Source organism: Mobula birostris, chromosome 7 (assembly GCF_030028105.1).
Source record: "Mobula birostris isolate sMobBir1 chromosome 7, sMobBir1.hap1, whole genome shotgun sequence".
Taxonomy (NCBI): domain Eukaryota; kingdom Metazoa; phylum Chordata; class Chondrichthyes; order Myliobatiformes; family Myliobatidae; genus Mobula; species Mobula birostris.
The window spans coordinates 128,135,305-128,160,277 of record NC_092376.1 but is presented as its reverse complement, the minus strand read 5'-3'; the positions used below and the strand labels follow the sequence as shown (position 1 = coordinate 128,160,277).

The window sequence follows — 24,973 nt, the reverse complement described above, 5'->3', positions numbered from 1 at the left end:
CCATTAAGCTTCAGGTGACAGACTGCTACCCTGACATTCTTCTGTAAAATGTCTTGAAACAATTTTGGATTCATTGTTCCCTTAACGATAGCGAGCTGTCCAGGGCCAGAGGCAGCAAAGCAGTCCCAAACTATGATGCTCCTTCGAGGTTGGGATGAGGTTTTGGTATTGGTGTATAGTGCCCTTTTTCCTCCAAACATAGCAGTGTGCATTTCTGCCAAAAAGTGCAACTTTTGTCTCATCTGTCCACAGAACATTGTCCTAGAAGCACTGTGGAACCTCCACGTGGTCTTTTCCAAACATAAAATGTGCAACAATATCTTTTTTTGGAGAGCAGTGGTTTCCTCTGTGATGTCCTTCCATGAACACCATTCTTGCTCAGTGTTTTTCTTATAACGGACACATGAACAGACACTTTAGCAGGTCATTTCTGCAGGTCTTTTGCTGTTACCCTTGGATTCTTTTACACCTCCTTCAGCTGGTCGCACAATGGCATCAGCGCCAGACTCCGGAGTGAAAGTTCGAGTTCGAATCCAAGTTGGGCCACCCCCCGAGCACGCTTTCCATCTGTGCCGGGTTGAGCGTCAAGCTAGCCACTCGGCCCCGTTAAAAAAAAGGGTTGAGTCAGGAACGTTCATATCGTGACCTGGTTAATCCAAAAGGAGACCGATCCTGACACTACGCGCCAGACAAGAAAGGCTGACTGTCCAGTGCGACACGATAACAAAAAGCATTGCATATTGTGCTCTTGGTGTGATCTTTACAGGACGCCCACTCCTAGGGAGAGTAGCAACAGTACTGAATTTCCTCCATTTGTAGAAAATTTCATTTAATGTGGACTGATGAACACTCAGGTCCTTAGAAATGCTTTTGTAGCCTTTTCCAAGCACATGCATCTCTACAATTCTTCTAAGGTCTTCTGAAGTTGTTTTGATCAAGGCTTGGTGCACATAGACAGCTTTTTCTTGAGAATAGCTGGCTCTGTCAGTAACATGATGTTCGGTTAATAAGGCAAGGCACTTTTACAACCCACACCTCCAATCCCATCTCATTGATTGGAATATCTGACTCCCAATTGCTTTTGTAGGAGACATTATCCCAGAGGTTCACATACTTTCCTTGAACCTAGAGTGTGATTGTTTAAATAGTGTACTCAGTATTGACAAGTAGCAGCACAATTATTAGCTTAGATAGATGGCGTTTGTCTATTGTGATTAAAATGAAAATCAGAACACATTTTATGAGTAATTAATGTAGAAAATCAGGTAATTGCAAAGGGTTCACAAACTTTTTCTTACAACTGTATGCTCCCTGGTATTTGACTTTCCAGCCTGGTAAAAAGACTCCAGGTATCTATCCTATCAGCGTCTCACAGATACTTATATTTCACAGGTCAACCCCTCAGTTGCTCCAAAGAAAACAATCCAAGTTTACCCGTCTCCTTACAGCCAATACCCTCCAAACATGACAGGAAAAGGCCATCTGGCCCATCAAGGCTGCACTACTATTCAATAAGATCATACCTGATCTGACCATGGCTTCATCTCCACCTACCTGCACTTTCCCCATAACCCTTAATTGCCCTACTATACAAAAATCTATCAAACGTTGTCTTAAATATATTTACTGAGGTAGCCTCCACTGCTTCATTGGGCAGAGAATTCCACAGATTCACCACTCTTTGGGAAAAGCAGTTCCTCCTCAACTCCATCCTAAATTTACTCCCCAAATCTTCAGGCTATGTCCCCTAGTTCTAATCTCAACTAACAGTAGAAACAACTTTCCTGCCTCTATCATATTTATCCCTTTCATAATGTTACATGCTTCTATAACATCTCCTCTCATTCTTCTGAATTCCAGCAAGTACAGCCCCAGGTGACTCAATCTCTCTTCAGTCTAACCACCTCATCTCTAGAATCAACCTGGTGAACCTCCTCTGCACCACCTCCTCAAGTAAGGAGACCAGAACTACACACAGTATTCAACATGGGGCCTCATCTGTACCCTATTCAGTTGGTGCATAACTTCCCTTCTCTTAAATTCAATACCTCTAGCAATGAACTCTATTTGGCTTTTTGACAGCCTGTTGCACCTGCAAACCAACCTTTTGCGATTCATGCACAAGCAACCCAAGTCCTTCTGCACAGCAGCATGCTGCAATCTTTTAACATTTAAATAATAATCAGATCTTCCATCTTTCCTTCCAAATTGGATGACCTCGGATTGACCAACATTGTACTCCATCTGCCAGACCCTTGCCCACTCACTTAAACTATCTATATCTCTCTGCAGACTCTGTATCCTCTGCACAGTTTGGTTTTCCACTCAATTTAGTGTCATCAGGAAAATTAGATACATTAGTTTTCCCAATCTTCCAATTTCCCAATACTCTTGGCGACTTTGTATGCATGAGCTTTTAGCTTGATGCCTTCTTTTATTTCTTTAGTTATCCATGGCTATCTCTCCCCACCCTTACTGTCCTTGTTTTTAATTGGAATACACTATTGTTGAGCAACGTGAAAATCTCTTTGAAAGTCTTCCACTGTTCCTCAACCGTCCCACCATATAGCCTACGTTCCCAGTCTACCCTATCCAACTCCTCCTTCATCCCACTGTAGTCTCCCTTGTTTAGGCATAATACACAGGTTTTAGATCGAACTATTGTTCTCTCGATTTGTATGAGAAACTCAATCATACCGTGATCACTATTTCCAAGAGGATCCCCAACTACAAGGTTGCTATTTTTACCTGTCACATTCCACAGGGCCAGATCCAAGATAGCACGCTCCCTTCTAGGTTCAGTAACATGCTGTTCAAGAAAGCTATCATGTATGCATCCATGAACAACTCCTCTAGACTGCAATTAACTTAATTCACCCAGTCTATGTGCAAGTTAAAGTTCCCTACGATAATTGCTGTTGCATTCTTTTATGCCTCAGATGTTCAGTTTATTGCCTGTGCCATTGTAATGTTATCATTCGGTGGCCTACAGACAATTCCCACCAGTGATTTTTTTCCCTTCACTATTCCTAACCTCTATCTAGACGGATTCAACATTCTGCTCCTTAGATCTTATATCGTCTCTCAATATCGTCCGGATCTCATCCTTAATTAAGAGCACTACCCCACCTCCCCTACCTACCTATCCTTCCATATTACCTGATATCCTTTGATATTTAATTCCCACTCGTCTCTACGCTGCAACTTTGTTTCTGTAATGGCCACTACATCATACCCCTTTGTACTGATTTGTAGCCCAGGTTCATTGACCTTGTTACAAACACAATGGGCATTCAGATAAAATGTCCTTATACTCATTGCGCTTTTAAAATCTTGTGATCTTTTTCTCTTTTGCACTTGACTTTTCTTCACTCCACTCTTACGTTTCTCTTTTTTATTTTTACTTTACCTTTTTCCACTCTTTTCTCTTTTACTTTATTCATACTTCTCCAATCTGTTGAACCCACCCCCTGTTATTCAGTTTAAATCTTTATCCACAATCCCAGTTATGCGATTCACCAGGATTCAGGCCCCATCACAGTTCAGGTGGAGCCCGTCCCATTGGTACAGCTCCCTCCTTCCCCAATACTGGTGTCAATTTCCCATGAATTCAGACCTACTTCTCCCATACTAGTCCTTCAGCCAAGCATTTAACTCTGACTCTGATCTTCTTAACCCTGTGCCAATTTGCACGTGGCTCAGGTAGTAATCCAGAAATTACCACCTTTTTTGTTCTGCTTTTTAATTTAGTCCCTTGCTGCTCAAATTCCCGCACCAGAACCTTTTTTCTTGTTCTACCTATGTCACTGACACCCACATTGACCACGACAACTGGATCTTTCTCCTCCCACTGCAAACTCCTCTGCAGGTCAGATAAGATGTCCTGAACCTGGGTACTAGGCAGGCAACACAGGCAGCCTTCGGGACATTTTATCCTAGCAAAAGACAACTCTATCTATTCCCCTAACTATACGGTCTCCAATTACCACTACACTTCTCTTCTCTCTCCCCTCCTGAATGGCTCCCTCAACCACAGTGCCACAGATAGGTTGCTTATCCTTCCTACAGCCCCGACTCTCATCCACACATGAAGCAAGTTTCATCTCTTCCTTCTCCAAGACACCCATGTCCTTCCCCTACTAGTGAACAGAACTGCATACAATTCTGATGTGTCCTTTTAGAGCTGAACACAAATTCTCATCTTTTATACTCAAGTGCCCCAACTGGTGAAGGCAACTATATCACAACCTTTTGTTTAAAACCATCTTGTTCAATACATTTGCTCCATTTATATCTTATGCAACCTCAAATCAATTCTAATTAACAGGACTCAGTTCACAGACTGTCTAATGTCTAAAAATCCAGCCATGCAAATCCACAGGAATTGTCATTTATATGTAAATTTCAGACACCGATTTTGGTTCTAGCCTCGAGGAAAATACCAGTCTGAAAATCAACAATTAGTCATAAGGCATAAAAGCATTCCTGCAAACTTGCACTGAAAATTCAAAAAAGTTATAAAAATCAGATTACAGAGCACATAAAGGGAAACTTTAACAGTTCAAAGTTTCAGACTGTTGGGGTTTCATTTATAATTAAACACCTGGATGCCAATTCCTCTTCTCCAACCAGAAAAAAGAAAAACAAACATGCATCTCATTCCTTCCAAAAATTTGCGCAATAGCACAAAGCCTAGAAACTAAGATGTGCCTCAGGAATATAACACCAAGGATAACAAGGCTACATTGGAAGACCCTGGCCCTGCTTTGCCCTTCAGTAAGATCATGGTGATCCTCAGTCAACATCAAGTACATTTCTCCTGTTCTCCTCTTAATTTCTAGCAAAGAACGTCTCAAATATATTCAAATGAGATTACCCATAGGCCTCTCGACTATAGATTAGCAAGATATATAGCAACTGAGTGAAAATACAAGGAGGAACAGGGGTAGGCCATTCAGTCCCTCAAACTTCAACATTCAAGATGTTGGCTGATCGAATCTTCTTGTCGATCCCATTTTCCTTCCAGCTGTTGATTTCATTCACAACTTAGACTGATAACTGCAAGGCCAACTAAGCTAATCCCTTTTACCTATACAATGTCTGTATCCTTCCACATTCATGCATCCAAGTCTTTTGAATCCCCCTCTCATATCTGCTTCCATCGCCACCCTGGCAGCACATCTCCGGCAAACAATTGTGTAAAAAATATTGCCCCACACATCTCATTTGAACATATCCCTCTCATCTTAAGTGCATGCCCAACTGTCTATTCTATGCCTCTCAATCTTATAAACCTTGCAGATCTCTGCTCAACCTTCACACAATATAAGTTTGCCCATATAGCATAAGCCCTCTAATCCGAGTATCATCCAAACATTGAATTTCTAGGAGGGGTGGTGAACCTTTGAGAGCATATGCTGAAATTAGCGATAGTCTAAAAAAATTCTAGTGTACCACTAATTTTGAGCATATAATTTTGATCATTGATTAATGAATTAGTAACAGTAATTACGGACTTCAAGATAAAAGGAAGAGTCCTGTTGCTTAATGACATGTATTCATTGTTTGACTATTAAAGTATAGCAGAGCCAGATTACAATAAATGCAGCATTTTAGCAAATTTTTTCTAAAATTATTAATACAGGTTCAACACCCCTCATCTGAAATTCCAAAATCCAAAAATGGAAAATTCCACAAGGCGCTGGGAAGATTTCCAGGCAATGCGCAGGTCTCTGTGCACCACAGACAGTTCTGAGAAGTGACCTCACATATGTAAGGAATAGGAGTTAATAAAAAAAAATACTGCATAAAGCAAAAAATGATTATCTTGATCATGTATTGCAAGAGGGAATTTGTTAGCGCTGGATAACCATATGCCACTTAACAGTATCCTGATCATAAAACAAGCAAAGCTCTAACACTACAAACTGAAAATTGAAGGTGATCATGACTATTCAGCAGGCATGATGCAGAAGTTTAAGGCACAGCAATAAACTTTTAAAGATTTGTGGTGATAAAGTGTCTGCTGATCGTGAAGCAGCAGAGAGATTCAAAGATAAGTTTCCTAAGATCGCCACTGATTAAAATCTAACACATCGAATGGCTCCATCAGTACACACGATAAACAAATGTAAGACAAAGACTGCAGACAAGTAACACACAAATCCAGAGCTGGAAAAGGCAATCCCAAGCTGCTGTTGTTGAGTTGTTAAGTCAAGTCTAACTCTTTGTGACCTCATGGCCCATAGGATCCATAGGGCTTTCACGCCAAGATATGTAGGTAGATTCCCAGGCCTTTCTTCCACGCAGATACTGCTGCTGCCCAGCTTGGGTTTGCAGACATCTCACCCTGCAAAAACTCATTTCAGGGAGGTGGCACCATCAATTTGCGGGAGACTCCCAGAACTTCTGGGAGAGGTGGGATGTCTGCAATAGAGTAGCTCCTTAGCAGCTAGCCAGCTAGTTTAAATAATGTTAGCTACGCTAATGAACGAATGACACCTGTTAAACTTATCACCTCAACATGTCTTTTACAGTCTTAACCCACCACAGGCAATAGGAAAGTAACTGTTGCAAACAGTGCAGCAAGCAACTGTCATTATTTTTGACCCTTATTAGGCAGGGGTACACTTTAGGGTAGTCTGGGGTGACGTATGTTTTATATTTTCTTTTTTTGGAGCACTCTGCTGTGACGCGCACATGCCCCCTCTCTCTCCCCCTCGCGCTCTCAATAAAATTGATTTCCGGGACATTGTATATAATTTGCAGGCATCAGGGAGCCACTACTAATATGTGGGAGACTCCTGGAACTTCCGGGAGAGGTGGGATGTCTGGGTTTGAACTCAGGACTAGATACCTTGAAGTCCAGTGCTGATGCCATTACACCACCAGCTGGTCCTGATCCCAAGCTATCTCATTAGATATTCCAAAATCAAAAAAATCCAAAATCTGGCCCCAAGCATTTTGGATAAGGGGTACTCAACCTGTATTAATCTTCTAAAAAGACAATTGAAAAATATTATTCCTACTGGTATTTTTATTATAACCATTTACTATGCGAATACTGATATGTACATCAGGTCTGCAAGGATTTCAAAACATATCATCCACCTTTGTGTTCTCACAACTGGCTAACTGGCACCAAGCCAGCGTACAATGTTTCTTGTGAAAACATTTTATTACTTTATTGTATTGACATCGTATTTTCATTATAGGTGGGGTTTAAAGAAGAAGGGCACCGCATGCCAACAAATTTGTTTCCCCAAGTGCCATCCTAGACACATGTGCCTCAGGTTCACTATCCCTACATTATGTCTTTAACAAGGAGGTCATACATTAAAATACTCGAAGCAGCATCAGATTAAAACTGCATCAAAGAGATGGAATATTTCCAGAGAGGAACTTGTGAAGGAGAATCTGAAGGATCTATCAGTATTACAGTGGAGTGAAGGGAATTACAGAGGCATGAGAGAGGAGTCCTATTGCTTATTGGCATGTATTCATTGTTTGACTATTAATAAAAGTATAGCAGAGGCAGATTACAATAAATGGAGCACTTTAGAAAATATCTTCTAAAATTATTAACACAGGTTGGAAGGGAACAGTAGCAGGGATGATGGCACAGCAGCAATCACTGGGAGCAATTCAGAAGGTGCAGCATAGATACAACCCAAAGAGGCAGTATTCTAAAGCCAGGATAACGTAATTATGGCTGAAAAGAGAAAAGAAAAGCCAAAGTAAACACCCAAGAGAGGGCATGTAATAGAGCAAAAATTAGTGGGAATTTAGAGGATTGGGAAGCCAACAGGCGCACTTAAAGAAGTCATAAAGGAGGAAAAGATGGAATACAAATGCAAGCTAGTCAATAATATTAAAGATACCAAAAGTTTCTTCAGATATATAAAGTCTAGAAGAGGCGAGAGTAAATATTAGACAACTGAAAAATAATGCTGGGGACATGGAAATAGCAGACAAACTGAATAAGTATTTTATACCAGTCTTCACTGTGAAAGACAATAGCAGTATGCTGGAAGCTCAGAAGTGTCAAGGGGCGGAAGTGTGTGAAGTTGCCATTACTATGGAGGCAGTGCTTGGTAAACTGAAAGGTCTGAAGGTAGATAAGTCAGCTGGACCAGATGGACTCCACCCCAGGGTCAAAAGGAGGTAGCTGAAGAGATTGTGGAGGCATTACTAGTGATCTTTCAAGAATTACTGGATCCTGGCATGGTTCCAGAAGACCGGAAAATTGCAAATGGCACTCTATTCTTCAAGAAGGGAGAGAGGCAGAAGCGAAAAAAGTTGTAGGCCAGTTATTCTGACCTCAGTAGTTAGGAAGATGTTGAAGTCGATTGTTAAGTATGTGGTTTAAGGGTAGTTGGAGGAACATGATAAAATAGGCCATATTCAGCATGGTTTCCTGAGGGAAAAGCTTGCCTGACAAATCCGTTGGAGAAATAACAAGCAGAATAGACAAAGCAGAATTGGCTGATGTTGTGTGCTTGGATTTTTTTTTTTTGAAGTCCTTTGACAATGTACCACACGAGGCTGCTTAACAAGAGCCAATGGCATTAAAGGAAAGATACTAGCAAGGATAGCAGATGGGCTGATTGGCAGGATGTAAAGAATGAGAATAAATGGAGCCTTTTCTGGTTGGCTGACAGTGACTAGCTGTGTTCTACAGCAGCCTGTCTTGGGCCCACTTCTTTTTACTTTAGATGTCAATGATTTGGATGATGGAATTGATGGCTTTGAGGCAGAGTTTATGGAGATATGAAGATCGGTGGAAGGGTAGGTGGTGTTGACAAAGCAGAGAGGCCACAGAAGGACTTGGATTAGAGCAACAGGCAAAGTAGTAGTAGATGGAATACAGTATCAGGAAGTGTATGGTCATGCACTTTGGTAGTAGAAATAAAAGGGTTGACTATTTTGTAACTGGAGAGAAAATTCAAAAATATTAGGCACCAAGGGACTTAGGAATCCTCGTACAGAATTCCCGAAAGGTTAATTTGCAAGTTGAGTCAGTGGTGAGGAAGGCAAATGTGATGTTAGCATTCATTTTGAGAGGATTAGAATACAAAAGCAAGGATGTAACGTTGAGGCTTTATAAAGCACTGGTAAAGTATAGAATACTGAGAGCAGTTTTGGGCCCCTTATCTAAGAAAGGATGTGTGGACATTGAAGAGGGTTCACAAAAATGATTCTGGATCGAAAGGAGCGTCTGATGGCTCTGGGCCTGTACTCACTGGAATTTAGAAGAGTGAGCGGTGATCTCATTGAAACCTATCAGATGTTGAAAGGATTTGATAGAGTGGATATGGAAAGGATGTTTCCTATTGTGGGGGAGTCTAAGACCAGAGGACAGAGCCTCAGAATAGAGGGACGTACATTTAGAATGGAGATGAGGAAGAAATACTTTTGCCAGAGAGTGGTAAATCTGTGGAATTTGCTCCTACAGCAGCTGTGGAGGCCAAGCCATTGGGTATACTTAAGGCAGCTGTTGATGGATTCTTGATTAGTCAGGACATGAAGGGACATGGGGAGAAGGCAGGAGCTGGGGGCTGAGGGGAAAATTGGATCAGCCATGATGAAATGGTGAAGCAGACTCAATGAGCTAAATGGCCTAATTCTGCTCCTTAATCTTAGGAACAAGCCATCCACAGCTCCTCATCTTTGAAAAGTCCCCTGCCAAGAGGGTCTGACCTGATTTGTATAGTCTTAGCATCTAATCAATTAAAGATGAACCAAATGTTAAAGGAAAAAGAGCTGGGACTATTTTTGAAATTCTGACATTCCCATTACCTAGAACTTGCCTTTCTCCTTCAGTCATTCCTTTCCTCTGAAATGGCACTGCTGAAGCACCGACAGGCCTAACATGGCACAGGTTCAGCCGCCAGAATCCCCACTGTATTTGCTGCAAGAACCTTGGGGTATTACCAATAGGAAGGGAATCCAATGTCTTAGTGTCACTAGCATGACAATAAAGATTATTTCAAGTTCAGAACTTCTGCACTTGCATGTGTCTTTCGACAGTTGTGGGGTTAACAACAGTTGTTATGCGCAGGCGACCAGATAAGTAATCTTGACTCACAACATCTACTGTTCATTTCCTTCTACCCATGCTGCCTGACCTTTCGAGTTCCTCCAGCAGCTTTGTGTACTGCATTGAATGTTCAGCTGCATTTTGTTCTTCCTATCCTATGAGCACAATGAAACTTAGAAGTGTTCATACAAGTGGTTCACAGGATTTGAGCTTAACCGTTCAAATGAAAGTTACTGAAAGCATCCCCTTACGTCACTACCTATCACCTATCATATCACTATTCCATCCTTTTCCCCACATGTCCTTATCAGTTCATCAATTCTCCTCCTCACCCGATTCCATCTATTGGCACACAGCCACTGGCTCATCCTTCCCTCTCACCTCTGTACTGGCCATCTCTCCCCTCCATACTCTCAGTCTTAAGTAGGGGTTCAAACAGAAATGCTGACCATCCCTTGACCTCCTCAGACCCACTGTTTTCTTCCAGCAGTTTTACTGACTCTACATTCTAGCATATGCATACTCTTGTGTCTCAGTCACTTAAATCAGAGGAAATTACATCTAATTCAAGTTCGTCTACTTGTTCTATATCTTCAAAATATTTTTAAAAATCCCTCACCTGTCATCTTTAAACCATACAATACATAACCTAAAAATTCCTAGTGAATAAGAACTATGTATAGTGCTCAGCAAGTTAAATGTCTTTAAATGCAAGGAAACACAAAGCAAAAATTATTGCTGCTATAATTATCACATCTGGCTTAATTGTGAATCAGAGTTTGTCATCACAGGGATGCAATTCTTTTCCCCAACCAATTTAGTGCATTTGCCATTTGGGCATTTGTCAGATATGTCATATTTGTAAATTTACTTCAAGGCCATTTTTACTTGAACTTGAGTTAAATATTCGATCAGTGCTTATTGGCAAGTGCACAATTTATAACAGCCTTGAACCCTGTGCCAGCTGATTTTCATCCAAGATGCATCTGCAACAAGACATCAGTAGAGCATGTGGCAAAGGCTACAGGTAATGGGTTTAATCTTCCAGTCTTTAACAATGAAATTGTGATGCATTGGAAACTATATGTTGCACAAGTAGGGGTGACACTGCACTGCAGGTAGAGCCACTGCTTCAAAGCATCAGAGACACAGGCTCAATCTTGATCTGGGGTGGTGTTGTGTGCAGTTTGTATATTTCCCTGTAACTGTATGGGCTTCCCCCGATTTTCTCCCATGTCCTAAAGATGCACAAGTTGTGAGGTTAACCGGCTCCTGCAAATTACCCGAAATGAGTAGGAAGATGGTAGAATAATCAATTGCCAATGACACTATAAAATACCCTCCCGTGCCTCATTGGCGGATCAGGCCATTTCTTTAGCATTTATCTGTTTTTTTAAAAAAAAACAAGGCCGAGTTGTTTTTCTCTTGTTACGATGGAAAGCATGCAAGGAGCCAGCCAGGTTCAAACCCAGGATCACTCTCCTTGAAGTCCAGTGCAGATGTTACTACACCACCAGCCAGCTAGTGGCACCATGACCATAACTAAAAGGGCAACTAACAGCAGTTCTACCAAGTTGCACAATGGAAGAGAGGGAATGCATGGACATTGGGTCAATATACTCTCTAAGGGCAAGTCATGATAAAAAGGAATGCTGCTGCAAGTTTTCATTGCATACATGTATTTGTGCATGTGACAAAAATCAATTTTAACACGGTAATTTTTGATTAAATATTTTGTGCTGGTCTGGGGTTTCAAAGACTTGGTCGGGAGAATTCAGATAGTTACAGGAATAATCTTTAGTGGACAATGATCGACAATATTAGTGGTATTTCAGCAAATAACTTTTATGAGAAACAGTATGATGCTCTGCAAAGACCATTTAATGAATTTGTTGTGGAGGTATTGATGGAGAGTGGAGCCTAGGAGAGGGAACAGTGCACAACTTCAGCCACCACACAAGCTTAGTGCAACAGGAAATGACTGCAGAGATTGGTTCACAAATTAGATGATCGCAGGACACAAGGTCAGATCAGGAATGAATTTAAATGCTGGATCACCGCGAAGGTGCCAGGGTCCTGGGATATATTGTACCGCACAAAAGTCTTAAATGCACATGTTAAAAAAAATCTGTAAAGCAAATATGCTTTCAAAAATAATGGAATGATAAGTTTCTAAATATCAAAAAAAATACTATAAAGAACAGTAAACAGTAAAAAAAACTAATGAAAACAATATTTGGTGTGACCACCTTTTGCCTTTAAAACTGCATCAATTCTCTTAGGTACACTAGCTTGCAGTTTTATAAGAAAATTGGCTGGTAGGTTGTTCCGAGCATTTTTGGAATACTTGCCACAGTTCTTCTGCAGACTCTGGATGCCTCGCGTGCTTCTGTCTTGTCCAGGTACTCCCATGCAGCCTTGATGTTGTTGAGATCAGGGCTCTGTTTTGGCCATACTGTCTGCTGCAGAACTCCTTGTCCTTTTTTCTGAAGATAGCTCTTTATGACCTTGGCTGCGTGTTTGAGGTCATTGGCCTGCTGCAGAATGAATTCAGGACTATCAGATGCCTCCCTGATTATATTGTCTGATGGATGAGAATCTGTTCATATTTCTTAGTATTAAAGATTCCATTAATTCTGGACAGATCAACCCCACTTGCAGAAATGCAGCCCTGAACTTGCAGGGAATCTCCACTGTGCTTCACTGCTGGTTGCAGACACTCATCCATGTAGTGTTCTCCAGCTTCTCTACGAACAAACTGCTTCCTGTTTGAGCCAAAAAGTTCGTATTTTGACTTGTCAGTCTAGAGCATTTGTTGCCATCGTTAAACATCTGAGCCCTTGTGTTCTTGTATGTAGGTGTGTCTCTCTTAGCTTTGTTTCCACTTCAGAGGAATGGCTTTTTGGCAGCAATTCTTCCATGAAGACCATTTCTGACAAGACTTCTCTGGACTGTAGAGGGGTGTACTTGGGTTCCAGTGGTTTCTGTGAGTTCAGAGCTGATAGCAGTGCTGCACTTCTCCTGACATAAGGGACATCAGTTTGATGTATCTTGTCTGCTTTACTCAGTTTCAACCACTGTGACCTCAACCCTGCCCATTCCTTTGTGCTTCTTTAGAAGAGCTTGAACAGCACATCTTAAAACTCCTGTCTGTAGTGAAATTTCTGCTTGGGAGAAGCCTTGTTGATGTAGGATGACTACCTTGTGTCTTGTTGCTATGATCACTCTTGCCATACACTGACACACCCCCACATTCTAATTTGGTGGTCCTTCACCCAGTTTGACTCCTCCTACATCTGCTTATTTTACAATTAATTAGTTTAGTTCATTCAACTCATTATGTCATTGATCATTAGCATCCTGTTTGTTATCTTAGTTTAATCATGCACTGGGCTACATATCTACAAAGTAATCAAGTTTTTTTATTTGAAAAGTCATCTATTACTGAATATATTTTACTTTAATGAAATACAAACATTCCTCTGCAACATCAAATTTTTTTGGAAAATGAATGCCTGGAAATCTAAAATTTGCTCTTTTGTGCTTACATACTAATGCAAAAGACAAAAAACTAAACATCCAAAACAAAATTTATATTCAAAATCTAGGGTGCCCAAGACTTCTGTAAAGTAGTGCAGTTAAGTTTGACTGTTGAGAAAAAAGCAAATAAATTATAGTCAGCTAAAGGACTTGTACAGCACCTCACTTCCCTTTCAGAATGTCCTAAATTGTATCACAATGAAATATTTTTGAAAAGGTAGTGACTGTCATAGGAAATGCAACAAACAAAAAAGTGGAAATGATCTGATAAAGGTCTAGAAATCGGATTTCCCTTTTTGATGTGAAAAATATGTGCTCTAGTATCAGAGTTCATGTCCAACTGAATTTCATGCACAAAATTTAAAATTAATCAAAGACTTATTGAAAACAGCAGTGATGGTTTATGCCCAAAATTATGCAATGAAACAGAACCAATGAGCTTCACAGCAGGAGCTGCATGAAAAGGCTCCAGTTGCTGCATACTTACAACTCTGACCACCTGGACTGTGGACGAGTTCTGCACATGACAACAGTAGTACAGACCATCATGGAGGTAGAAAAGAATGCAGCTGAGTAAGCAAGTTATCGCCTATATACACTGGAACAGGCCCTTCAGCTCACAATGTTGTCCCAAACTAATTCAATTTGGCACAACATCCAATCCCTTATTTCTCCATTTGATTGTGGCTACCCAAGGTTCTCTTAAACTCTATCCTATTACTTATCTATGCCTCCCATTACTCTCTAAAATTTGTATTAGGGCTCCCCTCAGCGTCTGCTGCTCCAAAGGAGACTGCCTTTGTCCGTTCAAATTCTCCTTACACCACAAGTCCTTGAATCGAGGCAGCATCTGGCAAACTCTATTCATAACCCCTATACCCTTCCTGTAATGGGACAACTAGACTTGAACGCAATACTCCAAATAAATTGTCATTCTGTGCATAACTCACACCTGAAAAACATCATACACCCTCAGAGAATCTATATATTTAAATACGACTCAGAAGTGATTGTGGTACAATCCAACTCTTGGTCAAGTTATTTTTCTCTAAAGTGTTGCACAAGGAGAGTTGCCAGGTGGTCTAATTTCTGAACTGTTTCAGTGAGGTTGATGAAATTGATATTAATGATGATACTGGCCAGAACCCCTCTCCCCAGCTTTTTAATCAAAATATTTGCCATGAGATCCCAGATATTGGAAACAGCAGACAGAAAGTTACTTCACCGAAACAGCAGCACCTCTAACAGTATCACTATTGATATTTTTGCCCTAAATCTCTGCAATGAAATCTGCAACTTCTGGCACAAAGGCAAGCTGCCACCAGCTGAGCTGCAGCGTTACAAAACGTTTTAAAATCTTAATAGCAAGGGATCTGTGACAAAGCTTTTCATAGCTAAAGAAACAGAGCGAGACTTATGAAAATGTTCAGCAGTAGAGGAAAGAGAAGGTTAACCTCTTTCCAGAAGAATTATAGAGCTTGGGAAAATTTTGAGGAGAGGGAGAATAGAGGGGGGTGCTGCAGATGTTAAAAAATTAACAGCCACACAAAATGCTGGAGGAACTCAGCAGGACAGGCAGCAGTTATGGAAATGAATAAACAATCAATGTTTCGGGTCGAGATCCTTCTTCAAGACTGGAAAGGGCGGGGGAGGACACCAGAATAAAAAGGTTAGGGGGGTGGGGGGAGGTGAAGGAGGATAGCCAGAAGATGATAGGTGAAACCAGATGGGCAGGAAAGGTAAAGGGCTGGAGAAGAAGGAATCTGATAGGAGAGAAGAGTGAACTATAGAAGAAAGGAGGTGAAGACTCAGGGGAATTGATAGTCAGCTGAGAAGTAGCAAGAGACGAGAGTGAGAAATAGAAGAGGGAAGGGGGAGAGAAACTTTTTTTTAAGCTAGGAGAAATCTATATCCATGCCATCAGACTGGGGGCTACCCACAGGGTGTTTCTCCTCTACCCCAAAGATGGCCTCATTTTTGCACAAGAGGAGGCCATAGACTGACATGTCAGAATGGGAATGGGAATCAGAATTAAAATGTTCGGCCAGGAAGTTCTTCTTTTGGTGAATGGAGCAGAGGTGTTCGAAGCAGTCCTCCAATTTAGGTCAGGTCTCACCAATGTAGAGAAGGCCACATTAGGAGCACCAGATGTAATAGACAACCCCAGCAGATTAGCTGGTGAAGGGCACCAATGTAGAGCACCTCCCAAGGAACTTGAGGATAGATAGAGTGGAAATTCTCGATATTGGAGGCTACTAGGGCAGGTAACGAAGATTAGAGGATGAAACACCCTTGGCAGACTGCATGGGAATCTAGAGGTGAATGATTTTATGGGAAGGGTGCAATTATGTTAAGAAATATTTACATGCCCGAGGAGGAACAGAAAGGCAGAGAGGACAAACAGCAGAAATATCAAGAACAAAGGTTCTCAAATTTGATGGTGAGAGAATGGAGCAAAGGCCAGATCAAAGTAACGAGTTTGAAAAAGAAGCTTTTAAGAGCTTGTCAAGAATGTCTCATAAAAAGATTTAATCTTTTTATTTCAGTTTAACAATACAAGCTATTGTGTCAAGATCTGAGCACAGATGGAGAAAATTTTAAGAGAAAAAGGCACACTGTTTTAAAGCTGTTATACTTTGCAGGAATATTCAGATTTTACTTTTCTGCGATGCTTAATGTTTCCAAATACACTAAGGTACATTGAACCTCTACAACACTTGTGAACGTTTGTCTGAGAAATTTCAGAGTTTTAGTTTCTGTAATGTACTATCATGTCAGAACAGAGCACGGGGACATATCCACAGCTATATTCACAAAACAGTCAAATTCCTTTGGAAATCAAGGGTGGAAAACATAGAACTATACTTTCAAGGCAACTTCCATACAAATCCTGGCAGCCTTCACAAGAATAATGCCAGGATCTTGCCCCAAGTTCTTTACAACCTCAAACTAAACAACTAAAAGGATTTTACATTATAGAATAAAAATAATTTTTCTTCTTACCCATAACTTATTCTCATAAAAGAAAGCATCCAGTTGTTTAACAATATAAATATGGTCACACGAGGCCAGAATTTCAATTTCCACCATGTAGTCTTCAAGTTCTTCTTCACTCTTGACTTCAATAACTTTTGCAGCAGCTAAAACACCAGTTTCCTTGTTTTTGGCCTGTAACAGAAAAAAAAACAACTTATTTGTGACAAACAATATACAGAAATTTGTCAAATGGAAAAGCAAACTCATTTAACATCTCCACCCCAGTTAATCTTTTCTGTCCTGAATTTGCAAAAGTATCCTTAATTCATTGTTAGGGAGTTCCAAGTCTAGACACAATGAAGAAAGAAAAATGATGTGCAGCTTAGAAGGCAGCTTGGAAGTATTTGAACTCTCATGTCACTTTGAAATTATCTTTCTTGGTAGCAAAGATCAAAGGTTTGGGAAAACTGTACAAGAGTCCTGGCAAGCTGTTGCATTGATGTTTTTATAATTCACAACATAGACGCATGTCAAAGCAGATCCTTTGCCTGGGTGGAATTGAGCACTGGAGCTACACTCGTTTGGGCAAGTATTCCATCGCACACATAACATGCCATGTAGATGGTAATAGACTCAAATCAAGAAGAGTGTCATATGATACAGGACATCGCATACAGCTGGGGTAATTATGATCAGTCTGGTTGTACAGATGTTTTTTTTAAATCAAAATATTAAGGAAAATCAGAAAGCCAGCTTTGATCTCATTGACAGGCAGCCTACCACTGTTTCCATGACTGTAAGACAGACAAAGCAAAAATCATTTTAGACACAGTAGATTGTAAGGTGAATCGGCATAGACTTCAGAAATGACAGGCAGGAGAAATTGAGAAGGTGGAGTTCACTTACAAGAAATGAAGTAAGCTTCTTTGAAAGAGTTAAAAGGACTGCTTAAACAAAAGGGAAAACAGATAATGAGCAGAGAAATGCATAATCATAACTTTAACAAGTTGATAAAGTGAAACAAATACAAAGTTCAAAGTAACATTATCAAAGTACATATGTCACCATACATAACCCTGACATACATATTCTTGCGAACATTCTCAATAAATCCAGTAACCATTATAGAATCAATGAAAAACCGCACAAAGAGGGCAGACAACAGTGTGCAAAAGACAAATTGTGCATATACAAAAAAGAAATGATAATAACAAAAATAAATAAGCAATAAATGAAATGAAGAATCCTTGAAACCGTCCATAGCTTGTGGGAACAGTTCTGTAATTGGGCAAGTAAAGTTGAGTGAAGTTATCCCCTCTAGTTCAGGAGCCTGGAGTGTGAGGGGTAATAACTGTTCCTGAACCTGGTGGTGTGAGCCCCAAGGCTCATATACCTTCTTCCTAATGGCAGCAGTGAGAAGAGAGCACGACCTGGGTGGTGGGGGTCACTTATTGATGTTGGCCTTCCTGCAACAATGCTCAGGATGTGCTCAATGTTAGGGATGGGCTGACAGACTGGGCCGCATCCACTACTCTCTGTAGGATTTTCTATTCAAGGCCATTGGTGTTTCTAGAACAAGCTGTGATGCAGCCAAGATACTCTCCGCCACATACCTACAGAAGTTTATCTAAGTTTTAGAAGTCATGCCGAAGCTTTGCAAACTCCTAAGTAGGAGGTGCTGCCGTGCTTTCTCCCCAATTGCACTTAACGTGCTTCGCTCACGACAGGTCCTTCAAAATAATAACACCAAGGAACTTAAAGTTGCTGACCATCTCCACCTCTGATCCACCAATGAGGACTGGCTCATGGACCTCTGGTTTATTCCTCCTTGGGTCAATAATCAGCTCCTTGGTCTTGCTGACGTTGAGAAAGAGGTTGTTGTTGAGGCACCACTCAGCCAGATTTCCAGTCTCCCTCCTATATGCTGACTTGTCAGCACTTTTGCTTTGGTCTACAACAGTGGTGTCGTCAGCAAACCTGAATATGGCATTGGAGCTGTGCTTAGCCACAAAGCCTTAAGTGTAAAGTCAGTAGAGCACACAGCTTTGTGGTGCACCTGTGCTGATGGAGATTGTGGAAATAATGTCATTGCCAATCAGAACTAACAAGGGTCTGCAGGTGAGGAAATCAAAGATCCATTTGTATAAGGAGGTACTGAGGCCAAGGTCTTGAAACTTATTGATTAGTTTTGAGGGATTGATAGTATTGAATGCCAAGCTGTAGTTGATAAACAACATCCTGATGAATGCACCTTTGCTGTCTAAATGTTCCGGGATTGAGTGAAGACCCAATGAGATAGTATCTGCTGTGGACCTGTTGTGATGGAGCAAATTGGAGCAGGTCCAAGTCGCTTCTCAGGCAGCAGTTGATATGTTTCATCACCAACCTCTCAAAGCACTTCATCACAGTTGATGAAAATGCTACTGGATGATATTCATTGAGGCAGGTTATTACGTACTAGGCTCGAAGCAGGTAGGTACCTCTGACTGCAAAAGTGAGGGGTTAAAGATCTCAGTGAACACTCCAGCCAACTGAACAGCAACAGGTCTTCTCGTGGGATCACCCTCCTGAAGGATGCTCTCACATCAGCCTCAGAGACTGAAATCATAGGATCATTGCGGGGTTATCAGAGTTTTTGATGGCTCCTCCAAGTTCAGACGGTCAAAGCAATCATAGAAGGCATTGAGCTCATCTGGAAACAAAGCCCTCTTCTCACCTAAACGCTATAAGAAGTGATTGCATTCAAGCTCTGCCAGAGCTGTCAAGCACACTTCATTGATTCGTTTAGTCCAGAATTGCCACTTCATCCAGGAGATGGCTTTCCACAGATTGTACTTGGACCTCTTGAATCTTTCTTGGCAAGAAATCACAAAAGATTACTTTCAATTCTTTTTCAAATACTGATTATGCTAACTGAAATAGTAAATTCTAATTCCTTTAGTTTGCCTACATACTCAAACAACAGTATGTGATACCCAGCCCATTGACTGAACTTGGTCACGTGGCAATGCACATTCATTCTTCTGGTGTGAACTATAAAGCCTGCTATACTAAGCAGCTTTTCTTGCTGTAAGCAGTGACCTGCAATCAATTTTTTTTAGTCTTATCAGAGCCAAAGACTTCGCATGGCTAGACACTGGAGCACTGACGAAGCTAAACCCCTCAACTTGAATCCCTAGCAAATTGATTCTACACTTCAATACCTCCATCTTATTAATAGTATCATGACCAACATGATTGAAATGGCTCCTTTAGCCCACAAGTATGGCCTAGAAGTTCCAGTTCTACCCCAGGTGAATTCTACACCCCATTCACACTCTGACCATGTCGTTAGTCCCTACTCTGTTCAAGAAGCTCAATGCAAGCTCAAAGAACAGCACCTATTAGGCACAAAGTATTCCGGAATCAACACTATACTGTATATCCAAGATTTCCAGCACTTAGCTTTTACTGGGAAAAAAAAACCCATCTCTTTTGGTAATTTTATAGCTTTTTATTTCCTACTTAAACCACCGCTAACATTATTCAAGCTGTACACCAACTTTTAGCACCCTTGAGGTAGCTCCCCTTTGTTTCCTCCACCCCACATCCTTTTCTCCAAAGTGAGAACACTTTACCTTTAACCTTTGCTGGTTCTAAGGATAGACATCAACTGAAAAGTTAACACTTTCTCATTCCTGTCTGAATTACCCAGTATTGCAACTAAAATAACACTTGGTTGTCTGTATCAATTCACATAGGTAGCCCAAACCTTAACCCAATGCACACAAATCCAGACTCTCAGCACCTGTATTTACACAATACTTTCAATACAGAGATACATTTTCTGTCTGTCACTGCCCAGAGGTGCTAACATTAGCAAGACTGAATGTGGACAAACTTATCTCCTGAACATTGATGAAGGTAGAACAGTAGTGTATATGGATTTCAGTAAGGTATTTTATAAAATTCCCCATGCAAGGCTCCTTCAGAAAGTAAGGAGGCATAGGATCCAAGGAGACCTTGCTTTATGGATCCAGAATTGGCTTGTCCACAGAAGGCAAATGGTGGTTGTAGATGGTTCTTATTCTGCATGGAGGTTGGTGACCAGTGATGTTCCACAGGGATCTGTTCTGGGACTTCTCCTTTTTGTGATTTTTATAAATGACCTGGATGAAGTAGAAGGGTGGGTTAGTAGGTTTGCTGATGACACAAAGGTTAGGGGTGTTGTGGATAGTGTGGAAGGTTGTCAAAGGTTACAGTGGGCATTGATAGAATGCAGAACTTGCCTGAAAAATGGGACATGGACTTCAACCCAGATAAGTGTGAAGTGGTTCATTTTAGTAGGTCCAATTTGAAGACAGAATATATTAATGGTAAGACTCTTGGCAGTGTGGAGGATCAGCGAGATCTTGGGGTCTGTGTCCATAGGACACTCAAAGCTGCTACGCAGGTTGACAGTGTCATTAAGAAGGTGTGTGGTGTGTTGGCCTTCATCAACCATGGGACTGAGTTCAAGAACTGTGAGGTAATGTTACAGCTATACAAGACCTTGGTCAGACCCCACTTGGAGTCCTGTGTTCAGTTCTGGTCACCTCACTACAGGAAGGATGTGGATACTATAGAGAGAGTGCAGAGGAGATTGGAGGGTGTACCTTATGAGAATGGATTGAATCAACTTGGCCTTTTCTCCTTGGAGTGACGGTGGTTGAGAGGTGACCTGATAGAGATGTATAGGATGATGAGGGGCACTGATCATGTGGATAGCCAGAGGCTTTCTCCTAGGGCTGGAATGGCTAACATAAGCAGGCAGGGTTTTAAGGTGCTTGGAAACAGGTATCGAGGGGATGTCAAGGGTAAGTTTTTCCCCCACACGGGGGTGGTGGGTGCATGGAATGCAATGCATTGCCAGCAGCGGTGATGGAAACGGATACAATAAGGACTTTTAAGAGCCTCTTATATAGGTACACGGAGTTTAGGAAATTAGAGGGCTATGCGCTAGGGAAATTCTAGGCAGTTTCTATAGTAGGTTACATGGTCGGCACATTTTGGGCCGAAGTGCTTGTAATGTGCTGTAAATTTCTATGTTCTATGAACATCCGCGCTCACCCCATCTTCCTGCTACCTTAACAGTGACAGACTTCCTCTTATCCTTGCCTACCATGCCACGAGCCTCTACATCCAACACATCATTCCCGGCAACCTCCGCCATCTCCAAAGGGATCCAACCACCAAACGCATCTTTACCCCCCCCCCCCCATTCTGCTTTCCGCAGGGATCACTCTCCCTGTGATTCCCGTGTCCATTCGTCCTTCCCCACTCATCTCGCTCTCGGCACTTTATCTCTGAAAGTGGCCAAAGTGCTAGACCTGCCCATTCACCTCCATTCAGGGAGCCAAACAGTCCTTCCAAGTAAGGCAACACTTCACCTGCAAATCTGTTGGGGCCGTCTATTATGTCTAGTGCTCCCAATGTGGCCTCCTCTATATCGGTAAGACTTGTCTTAAATTGGGGCACCACTCTGTCAAGCAACTCTGCTTCATTCTCCGTAAGCAGAGCTTCTCAGTAGCCAAATATTCAAATTCCAAATTCCTATTCTGACCCATCAGTCCACGGCCTCCTCTTGTGCTACGATAAGGCCACTCTCAGCGTGGAGGAGCAACACCTCATATTCCATCTGGCTAGCCTCCAACCTGATGACATGAGTATCGATTTCTCCTTCTAGTAAAAAAAATTTCCCTCCCTCTCCCCTCATCTTCTATTCCCCACTCTGCCCACTTAACCCCCTAACACCTTCCCATGGGTCCCCCTCTTCCTTCCTTGTCTCCCATGGTCTACTCTCCCCTCCTATCAGATTCCTCCTGCTCCAGCTCTATCTTTCCCACCCACCTGGCTTCACCTATCACTTTCTAGCTAACTTTCTTCCCCTTCCCCACCATGTTATTCTGCCATCTTCCCCTGTCCTTTACAGTCCTGAAGGAGAGTCTCGGCCCAAAACTTCGACTGTTTATTCATTTCCATAGCCGCTGCCTGACCTGCTGAGTTCCTCCAGCATTTTGTGTTGCTTTGAATGTGGGCAAGATGGATCTCCTACCTCATGTGAAAAAGTTCTCCAGTTTTTCCAGTTATACAACCCTCTTTTCCCCAAATATGTCATAAAAGAATTGTGCCTATATTTCAGACAACAAGCCCAGTATATACCACCTAATAAAGGGTACCGTTTACTGCACTACCAAATAGAAATATCAACACCACAAAGAGCTGACAAAGCTAATCATAAGAAAATAGTTTCACTTGCTACACGCAAGCACAAGGAATTCTGCAGATGCTGGAAATTCAAGCAACACACATCAAAGTTGCTGGTGAACGCAGCAGGCCAGGCAGCATCTCTAGGAAGAGGTACAGTCGACGTTTCAGGCCAAGACTCATCATCAGGACTAACTGAAAGAAGAGCTACCCAAAACATCGACTGTACCTCGTCCTAAAGATGCTGCCTGGCCTGCTGCGTTCACCAGCAACTCTGATGTGTGTTGCTTCACTTGCTACAGCTTTTTTCAATTGTCAAACTGTACATTATTCCTCAGTCTTTCAGGTTACCTGTAACATTTGAGAAAAGTTGAATTTAAAGAATTACTGGCAAAAAAACGCAATGTAGAATTAACCGCAACTTTTATTTCAAAGACCAACAGCAGCACAGGTTGAACGGCCTTTCTTCACTACGTTTCTATTGCAGGATTATGTCACTTAATAACCCAAATCAAAATTGTTTTAAATTTAATAGTGGCATGGGGCACCTCTTACTGACTCATTTTATACATAATAACTGTACTTAGATTATTTTCCACTGTTCTTGCTGTAGAAACATTCAGAAACACAGAATTGTCACCATTTAAGTTAAAAATGTTGTCCTTCAGTTGTCCCACCCCACCCAATTCCAGTTCCTTAAATGCTGAAATAGTTCTCTTTTGCTCATTCTACTCAAAATTATCTGATCCACCCATTTCCTATCCCCCACACATGCCATTTTCAAGATACATTTTAAGTTTCAGTTTCTAGGTGATCTCAATACAGTGAATGCAGTGAAACCACAAAAAAAAACACCCATCCCATTTGCAGCTCCAAGTCAAATTCACCCATACAAACAAGAGGTCAGATTCACTCGAGCTCCATCACATCAATATGAGAAAACAGTCTCATACCTGCCTTGCATTAAAAAGTTTCTTCTCTCAAACTGCACATCAAGAACACAGCATACTCTTGAGACTGTTCAGTTGCCAGCTTTGACATCATAGACCTTTAAACTAAATGAGTGGGAGAGTTTTATTCCTAAATGATTACCAATTTATAGCAGATAATCTAATTTTACCATTGTGCAAGCTGTCTCAGATTTAAATTATAACAGCCGATGAGATGATGTCTTACCAACAAGCTCAACTGTACTCTCAGCATAACAAGACTACTAGATATTCCATCAATCAAATATAGCTAGGCCAGACTCACTAACAACTTAATTCTGTATGATCATTTGATCCTTTGGATCTGGTTCGACTTTCCATTATGTTGGTGTTTCACTGACAATGAAGAACATTTAGCCGAAAATCATTTCTGGCTCATTTCAGCAGCGAATGAAGTATCTTTGCCAACCAAGTAATTGAGGCAGATTTATGAAAAAATATTCAATCATATTGTTAATTAAGCAAAAAATTTGGAAAACATGTAAAGCGAAGGTTTAAGAATTAGTCAGAGTTGGAGCAATACAGCACCAACACAGGCCCTTTGGCACAACCAGTCCATGCCAATCATGGTACTCTCAGCCAATCAAAATATCATACATCCACCCTAAGCCCCACCTCCCATTACATACTTGTCAGAGTGCCTTTTAAATGATAGCTGCCTCAACCACTTCTTCTGGAAGGTCATTCCACATACTCACCACCCTCTGAAAAATTTTCCCTCTGCCCCTTCTTTTGGACTCCCCTGCCTTGGGATAAAGTTCGTTACTTTATCTATACCTCTTTTTTAAAACACTTTTAACAATGTTTAACACTTCTATAATATCACCCCTCATTCAACTACATTCCAAGGGAAAAGAGACTCGCCCTAACCTCACCCTTAACTCAAGCCCTCTAGTCCTGGTATCAACCTTGTAAATCTTCTGTACTCTTTCCAATTTAGCTACGTCTTTCCTAAAATAGGGCGACCAAAACTGTGCACAGTTCTCCAAGAGCAGCCTCAGCAACAACTTGCACAACTACAATATAATGTTTCAACTCCCATTTTCCGTGTACTGACTGATGAAAGCCAGCATGCTAAAACACCTTTTCACCATCCTTTCTCCCCGTTAGCCTACTTTCAACAAACTGCACTTGTACTCCGAGGTCACTGTTAAACAAATTATTAACTACCGAGTACCCTACCATTCATAGCACAAGTTGTATT

At 41.3% G+C, this 24,973-nt stretch overlaps 1 protein-coding gene across 2 annotated transcripts in view; it reads right to left on the bottom strand.

Moving 5' to 3' along the window:
• The window catches only part of stk10 (serine/threonine kinase 10), a 125,885-nt gene that overhangs the window by 78,346 nt on the left and 22,566 nt on the right, over nt 1–24,973 (bottom strand). For both annotated transcript variants that reach the window (XM_072263722.1, XM_072263723.1), the window contains exon 2: nt 16,583–16,747. In XM_072263722.1, coding sequence (XP_072119823.1) covers nt 16,583–16,747 — 165 coding nt within the window. The remainder of the gene's footprint in view (nt 1–16,582; nt 16,748–24,973) is intronic.